This window comes from Alnus glutinosa, chromosome 4 (genome assembly GCF_958979055.1).
Source record: "Alnus glutinosa chromosome 4, dhAlnGlut1.1, whole genome shotgun sequence".
NCBI classification, from domain to species: domain Eukaryota; kingdom Viridiplantae; phylum Streptophyta; class Magnoliopsida; order Fagales; family Betulaceae; genus Alnus; species Alnus glutinosa.
This window is the reverse complement of record NC_084889.1, coordinates 3,228,541-3,237,096: the sequence shown is the minus strand read 5'-3', so window position 1 is coordinate 3,237,096 and position 8,556 is coordinate 3,228,541. Positions and strand designations below refer to the sequence as shown.

The following is an 8,556-nucleotide window of genomic DNA, read 5'->3' as shown; positions in this document are numbered from 1 at the left end:
ACACATGATAGACAATTAATATTTGGACGGAAAATGTAATAGAAGTACCAAAGTGGTTTTTACTCTAAACTCATGTACCACCTATGAAATAAATGAAAACTCAGGTACTAAATTTAAAAAAGCTGAAAATTCAAGTACCAATAAAGTATTTAACTCTAAGTATTAACATAATTAACTACATACTCAACTCCAATCCGGCTCACTCCGATGTAACTGAGTTGATATACCGGCCATATCAATTCAATTGTATTAGAGGGAGATGAGATTTGAATATTTGAAGTGCCTTCAAAATTTCGAATGATTTTTTCTTTTCATACCTTTTTATATGTATATAAAACTTCTATAATATATAGTGAGATTAATAATAGATATATATTGGTTGAGACAAAGATATCTCACATTTTTTTAAGGTGATTTTTACCATATGTTGGTAGGCTCCTTTCTATATAATCGTCCATTTTCTTCAAATTTCACATCACACATCATAATTGAGAGTGACAATTATTCAAAATAATAACACGTGATAAATTTATAACAAGAAATTAAATTATGAAAACGAAATATATTGATGATTAATTTCATTGATTTAATTAAACATTAAAATGCACATGATCAGTAGTCTGCAATATCCCCTTCATCGAGGGGTAGGACTAATCCAAATGCATGGAGTAGACCAAACAGGAGGTTTCTTGCAGATCTGTTTGATGCTCTCATCCTCCAAACTGAACACGCCATTGTCGAAGCACCCACACGGGCTCTCATAATAGCCTTCAAAGTAATCATCCGTGAAGTAAATGCTATTTGCTTGGATCCCTCCTGGACAGTCAATGGCCGATACACATATTGCGCGATTATACCCGACGAACAAAGCCAGCTCCGAGTTTTGCACCCGAACCCACCTTTTTCCATTCTCGTCCAATATACAAACCTTGAAGGTTAACGTATGGCTATGGCCTACATCGCCATCTTCATCATCTTCTTCCCATTCTATATGCCTACAAACCTTCAAAAGCCCCCCGTCGGGAGTCTCCACCAAGTACCGACGAAGGCACTCTTCATCTTTTGGTGCCGGAATTATTGTCTCAACAGGGGCGTCGACATGACAATGTTCCCATCTTTTAAGAGCGCCCCAATTGGTTATAGCATAAAACTTTTTCTTGTGAAAAATAACATCTTCACAGTGATCACCCTGCTTTGTTAAAGTAGTCCAATTTTTGTCACCGGGTTTGCAGAAAGCAAAAACTCTGAGGTCTGTAAATATGGCTATCACAACAAAATCATTGCTAATGCTCGGATTTTCCGATATGGTGGCCCTCTCTATGTACTTGATATTCCTTTCTCCTCGCTCCTCCTCACGTAGGCCGGGGGGATCACTGAAAGTAGAGAGTGGTGGAAGTTGAATTTGAGCCCTCGTTATAGGATTCAATAAGCTGATCTCACCAGAAGTTGAATCTACTGTGAACAACCAGCCATAAGATGAGCCAAGGCACCACTTACCATGAAGTTCTGGGAGGTTGATTTCACATGTTCTGCCGTCATAAACGCTGTAGAATTCTCTGGGTATCGAGCTTTCCTTCCCTGGAAGCATTAGCAGTGGGCTGGAAAGGAGGCAACACTGATTTTCAATTGCAAGTGATTGGAAGGATGAGCACGTACCACTAAACCGGTGGCAGGCCACCGGGTCAAGCTTTTTACAGATTAGCTCCCATAGTGCCTTAGGAAGCTCCAACCACCTCGCCATGTCTCTGTTTTTCTCTCGGAGAAAAAGACCAGAGAAGTGAACAAAGAGAAAATGGCGGCAAGGAAGGAAATAATATGAGCACTGGTCAATATGTAAACTTGCCTTATTGGGAAGGAACAGTACTGCGGGACAAGAAAAACGGAGATTACCCCCACCGAGAATATAGTTTAATCGTTCTCCGCCACTACGGTGGCAAGTTGGAGCGCTTATAAAATTGTGCCATAAAAGTTAATTTTCCCGGAAATTTCGAAACAATCATGGATCCATAATTTATTTTAGGCCATGAAATTCATAGAGGAAATGTTTACGTGTATATTAAGGATACTCTCCAGCTCCTTCCTACAAGGTCTTATGTCCTAAATTTTTCCTAATTTAAAAAGAAGGATCTCAACTCTAAATACTTGTAATCCACGTGTTTATGATCCTGCTTTGGAAAGAAGCACGAGGAATAATTGAAATTATATCTACCACTTGACTTTCAACTTTTTGTTATGGATGGGATTCCGCGAAATGATGCAATATTGGACATCCTCATATGAGAGAGGCTGTATTAACCACTTGTTTGGACTACTTGCTGGACAGCCCGAGTAAGTAGGGCCGAACAGCATTAATAACCCACTTGTCTCATGTAGGTGAATTGTCACTGGTCTTGGTTCGGGAGTGAAAAGGTGAATCAGACGTTGAAGGAAGAAGTTGATCTCTAGAGTTAGCGTAATCCAGCTGGACGCAACTTGTGTTTGAAGGACAAGATGGTCTTTTATGCATTTGGGCCAATTGGGTTGTTATACCATTGGGCTCTGATATTAGTATTAGCTAATTCTAGTCTCATGGCCAATGGGCTATCCATGTGGCTTACTGGCCCAGTGGTTATAGAATAAATAGCCTAAGTCTCTCTGTTTGGAGGTATTCGGTGAATTGATGAATTGTTAACTATCTAGCTTAGTCCATAGCTCTAGCTATTGTAATGGTGTAAACGATCCAGTATCAATACAAGCAGCTCTTCGCATTTCTTTCACAATTCTGTCTCAATTTCACAATTTCTTCTCAAATCCCTAATTCCATAATATACTTGTTACATGAACCCCCCATTTCAAGTTGTTCCGGATAGGTGGATTATGCAACCAGTGAGGCAGTCAAATTGCACGGAATGGTGGTTTATAGGCCCTCACCATAATTCAGGGTAGTTGGGTAAGAATCATAACCTTCCAAAAGGAGAAACAAGTGGCTGATTCGGCGATTCCCTCACAAGAACCAACCTACCCGTTTCCCAAATCACCCAGATTTTATTGTATCTATTTTGATCAATGATTTGAGGGATTAAAAGCAGTTCTTTTCTTCCCATCTTACATTCTTCTGATTTTTTCTCATTTCACTTGACAATATGGGAGTTAGTTGATGCTGCGAGCATGCAGACAAGGTGGGGAGGCCTAATGAAAAGGGGCGGGCGCACGCGCACACACACTTTCAAAGAAAGTCAATCAACATTCCCCGAAGAGAAATTCTCATTAAATCTAAACAGAAACTTTCAGAAATTCTCAATAAATCTAGGCAAAAAGTTTCAGAGACAGTTTGCATATTGAACTTTGAAAGAAGCAACAAGTTTACGTAGATTCATTATGTGCTCAAGACATTGCAAAAATGCTATAATAAAGTGACCTTGTATTCATATTTTGTCATGTATCTGGTACCTGCTGTTTAAAGAACTGGATACAGTAATTTTCAGTGCTTGATATGCTTCAATCTCTGAGATTAGTATGTGTGCTTGGGGGCATAAAACTATCTTCAATCTTGAATTCTTGTCTGGTATCAGTATTGCTTTCAGTTATTCTTTGTCCTTCCAGTTAGATGCTATGAGTAAGATTGCAGAACCCTGCATATAGCAGCAGATAATTCTTTCAAGGCCTGTAGACTCATCCCAGAGTCATCATACACCCACATGGAGACACCCGAATGGGAACCTACACGATCTCCTTGGCTTTGTTATGCCATTTGTGTATCAAGCAACTGGAGTTGTCTTTTAATCCATGGAGGATCATTTGGACTCAACCAGAGAGCTTCACCACTATCTTGTCCTTGAAATCTACTGCCTTGGATTTACATTATCTTTCCTGTTACCCACCATTCATATGGATTGGTGAAAAGGACTTGCCACAAGTGGAGGCGGTTTTCATCCACTTCCAAGCCGGCTTCACCTAGAAATGCGACAAGATAAGGAATATAGACAGATGAGCATGGAAAAAAGGAAAATAACTCAAAATGAATAGCTTTTAAGGAGTGTCATAAAAAAATGTAGTATTGATTATGGCGAAAAGAAGCATAACCATGCAGTTGAATGGCTCATGAGCCGTGGCCAATTAAACAAAAAGCTGAACCCAAATGACTCAAACTGAGCGATTCAGGCCCATGCAACAGGATGTGCTGCATAAGACAACTTGACAAAATGTTGGATTAGCCAGCAACCTCGAAGGTTACAACTCTTAAACTTCAAAACTGAAATGCCAAAACCTTTTGAGCATCATTTGTGCTAAGCGTTGATGTAATTATACGTGCATAAGCACAGATATTACATTATTATAATCACCATCATCTGCACACATCATTCAAACTGTTTCTAGGTCAGCCATATAAATCCTGTGCTGACAACTCGCTCCATTTAAAGACATATCTCGTTTACTTGCTTTGTAGTTTTCTAGTCATTTCCAACTAACTCCAGAGAAAAAGATTTCTCTGAGCCAGAAAGATTATAACCCATTGAACAAAATTGTCCAATACATTTCAACTAGAGGTAGAAATTGTACCTGCTCCTGCTTGTGACTCCTCAACTTTGTGACGATTTGGGCGTCGAAAACCTTGGTCAACACAATTCAATTCTTTTACAGTGACCTAAAAATAACCAACAAAATTATTATACGGAGAAGTTGTGAATATTTATCAGTAGCAGGAAATCATCAGAAGAGAGTAAAGGTCTAAGTTGTATTTATCTACATTAGTTTGTGATCTTAATCTATTGGCCATCATAGAATGTTAGCTTCAATCCCATATAGGTCCATCCCAATCGTCTAACAATTGAATCTTGTCAAAATAATAGTCAAGTAATTAAATTTACCATTTTTCATTAGCTTACGCTTTTAAGATAATTAGTAATTCATAGTGCTACTAGAGTTAGTTGGCCTGAGTTCAAACATCGACTCAAATCTATCTAGTATTTACGATAACTGATAATTTATCAGTCTTTAAAAATTCCTCCAAACTCCTTTAACTCAGTCTATTAAAGTGACGTATATCTTTAGAGCAGGTAATTCTCACATTACATATGTCGGTTCATATTAAAAATGCATGTAAGAATTATATGCTCTAAGAAGATAGATGGGTTGGTGAGGAAAACTTTGTCCATCAGTAAATGCAAAAGAAATGCAACACAATCATAAATTGAAAGCTTGAACAGCTATTAGACATAAAATGTAAACAATTTTAATCACCCATTATGCACCAAAATATCATTAGTTTAGCGATATCTGTAACAATCTATCTTTTAGGAACACAAAACAGAGTAAGCCCATGTAAACAACAAAAGAAAATAAGTTGTTAGAAAATGTAATTAGCTTTTGGACCTCGTAATATGATCTGAGCCTCCCTCCTCGTAAGCCTCTGCGTAAGATAGGACCTAAACGGCCTGAAACATAGACAAAATCATTCGGTTTCACAAATCGTTCAACGTAAGTATGCATAGTACCAAACCCTAGAACAAACACATAACCCAATAAATCAAACCTAATCGTGGAATTGGAATCAGGACTCAGGAGAGGCTTTGACGGAGAGCAGAGTGTGAGGGCCAAAACGAGCGTTTTTCCTCGGGTCGATGATCTTCAATGGATAGTTCACCGACCCGATAAAGCTCTAGGAGTTCACCAACCGTTCCGTCCACTTTAAGTCTAAATTTGCAATTTTAAAATAGTTACTATTTTAAAATTTATAATTTAATTACATGATTTTTAAAAATATAATTAAGTGTTTACAAAAAATATAATTTGATCTTTAAAATTGTAAATTAGTCTTTAAAATTTAATTTTTTAAAAAAAATACCAATTTCTTGCTATTTGAAAAAATAGTATTCTGCATTTTTAAATCACACATTTTTAAAAATATAATTTTTAAATAATTATTTTTTTATTATTTTAATTTAAAATCGTACTTTTTACTCAAAATCCTAATCTTAAATACACCCTGAACATCTTTCAAAGTACCGACTTTTTTAAGTGATAGTAAAAATTAATATTTAACGCTATATGTGTTAATTTTTATTTCAACATTAATAAGTGAGTACTTGAGTTTGGACCCATGAAAATAAATGCAGCACCTATCAAAGTTGGCAAATAATTTGAATAGTCCGACTGTGACGGACTTCGACAGCTAATTTCTACATGGTAGTACATTATTTCTCTTTTTCTTTTTCTATTTGTATAAAGTATGAGAACAGTTCAAACTTAAGGAGCGACTTGATAAAAAGGTAAAACCTCAATCAGGGACGGAGCCAGAAGTCTTTATAGGCAGAGGCCAGTGGCAAAAAACAATTATAAATAGGAGCTATAGGTTAAATTTTTAATTTTTTTTAAGGAAATTGGGGGGCATGGACCCTGCCAGCCCTCCTCCCTCCGTCTCTGACCTCAATAATGACTAAAAACATTTTTTTTTTCTTCTTATTTATTCTTTAATTAAAAGAAGAACAATATTTGCGCATGCTTCTCTACTTTCTTCACGTTGAAGCCTTTGGAAGTTTACCATATTTTTTTTTCTTTTTTTCGATTCCAACAATGATAGAAATTTTCATATAACATACATATAAGAGTGACATATGTATTTTAAATATGTAAATATATATATATATATTTATTAATATTATTAAAAAAGCACGTGAGAAGTATATACTATTAAAACATGTGTTTCTCATATATTAAATGACACATGTCAATCTTATATATAAGTTGAATTAAATTTCCTATAAATTGTCCTTCCAACCAGGGACGGAGGGAGGGGGGGCTGGCAGGGGCCATGGCCCCCCCCAAAATTTCCTAAAAAAAAAAAAATTTAAGGTGAGAAAAAAAAAATAATCTAAAAAATTAAAAAATTTAAGGTAAAAAAAAAAATTTAGCTTACTTGGCCCCTACCCAAAAAAAAATTTCGGCCATTGGCCCCTGCCCATAAGAACTTCTGGCTCCGTCCCTGCTTCCAACAAATTGTATACCTAGAAACTTCGATCAATCAACAAGATATATATATATATACACGAATTTGAAGTACTATTTTCTTTTTCTTTTTCTTTTTCTCTCTCTCTCTATATATATATATATATAATAGTCATCATTGGCGAACCTATATGGGGCTGGGGGCCTTGGCCCCCCCAACCCCCAAAATTTCCCCCAAAAAAACAAAAAAAACCTATATATATATATATATAAAATTTTACCTTAAATTTTGTTTATTTTTTTAGTTTCCCCCCCAAAATTTTTTTCCTTCAATTTGACCCCCTCATATTTACAAGGCTGGTCCGCCACCGATAGTCATCTACCATTCAATTTAGAATATTTGGACATGCGACCGACTATACTTGGACAAAAAGGCTATAACAGGAAGCTTTAACTTATTTTTGGAATTGACTTTTCGGCTCTGGGAGGGGAAAGTTAAAAGAAAATAGAGAGTCATATCATGCGGAATAGACAGTATAGTTATTATATATTGATTAAGAAAAGTCATAAAAGGACATAAAACTGATACAAGTTCAAAATTAGGGAAAATTTATTGAAGTCAAAGGTCAATCTCCTTTAGAGTGAATCTCATGGTTCAACTAATGACACTTGGCAATTTATCCTTTTATGTGCCGAATACAAAATTAATTAACAAAGAAGATTTATGTGTACTTCAATAAACTATTTGATTAAAATCACATGTAAAATTATGCAGAAGCAAACAATCATTTTAGAAAATTTGCTAAGTCTTTTATTAAAAAATTGTTATTAAGATGATGTGAAGCTTATTTATTGGTATTCATAGTATTTTTTTTTTATTAATTATTTTCATAATCTCTAATGAATAAACTCCACATTATCTTAATAACAATCTCTTATAGTAAAATATTTAATACTCCTAACATTTCTTATCATTTTATATTACTATCTCTTAACAAACATTAATAGCTTTTTATATATAATTGATAAATCTTGAGAGGATTTCTACTGTATTGGATTAACTAAAATTAAGGCATTGGTCGGTAAACAACACAAAAATTTTCTACTTTATTTTTATATTTTTCAATAACAATTCATATCAAAATATTTAAACTTTATTTACTTTTTATATTACGTCAATAATTTTTTATTATTATTCAAATAAAATAATTCACTACAATACAAATTTATTTTCACTTTTTTATACAATTTTTTTTTTTTTACTTTATATCACATCTATCACTTTTTAATAACTCAAAAATTAACAACTCATTATCTGTTCTGCACAGTAATTTGTCAAATAAGGCCTAAAGCATTCACAGCAACTTTTCTAAAGGAGGTTTGTTCCTTATATTTTAGGAAAAATTTCAAAAAAGTTATAAAAACCTCTCCACAGAATTTCTCTAAAATTATCTTGTTTTTTCTACTTTTAATTAAAGTAAAAGTAAAAAAATAATATTTTAATGATATTGAAAAAAAATGAAAAAAAGCTACTATGAAGTGTTTTTTTTTCTAAGAAAAAAATAATGATTTTGTTCCCGGTATGTAGGGAAAATGATTAAAAAGCTGTTATGAACGTTGAAAGTACTACGG

The 8,556-nt window shown here is 34.6% G+C and overlaps 1 protein-coding gene and 1 long non-coding RNA gene across 2 annotated transcripts; both read right to left on the bottom strand.

Annotated features, from left to right (window-relative positions):
* Positions 1 to 427: 427 nt before the first annotated feature.
* LOC133866429 (putative F-box protein At5g55150) lies at positions 428 to 2,102 on the bottom strand. The gene has a single exon (XM_062302955.1). The coding sequence runs from the start codon at positions 1,739 to 1,741 to the stop codon at positions 635 to 637; it is 1,107 nt and encodes a 368-aa protein (XP_062158939.1). The 5' UTR covers positions 1,742 to 2,102; the 3' UTR covers positions 428 to 634.
* Positions 2,103 to 3,380: 1,278 nt separating this feature from the next.
* Positions 3,381 to 5,670, bottom strand: LOC133866801 (uncharacterized). Its single transcript, XR_009899923.1, has 4 exons — positions 5,513 to 5,670; positions 5,353 to 5,414; positions 4,540 to 4,624; positions 3,381 to 3,933 (listed from the first exon to the last, which is right to left on the bottom strand). It is a non-coding gene; the product is annotated as an uncharacterized LOC133866801 (long non-coding RNA).
* Between the last annotated feature and the right edge of the window lie 2,886 nt (positions 5,671 to 8,556).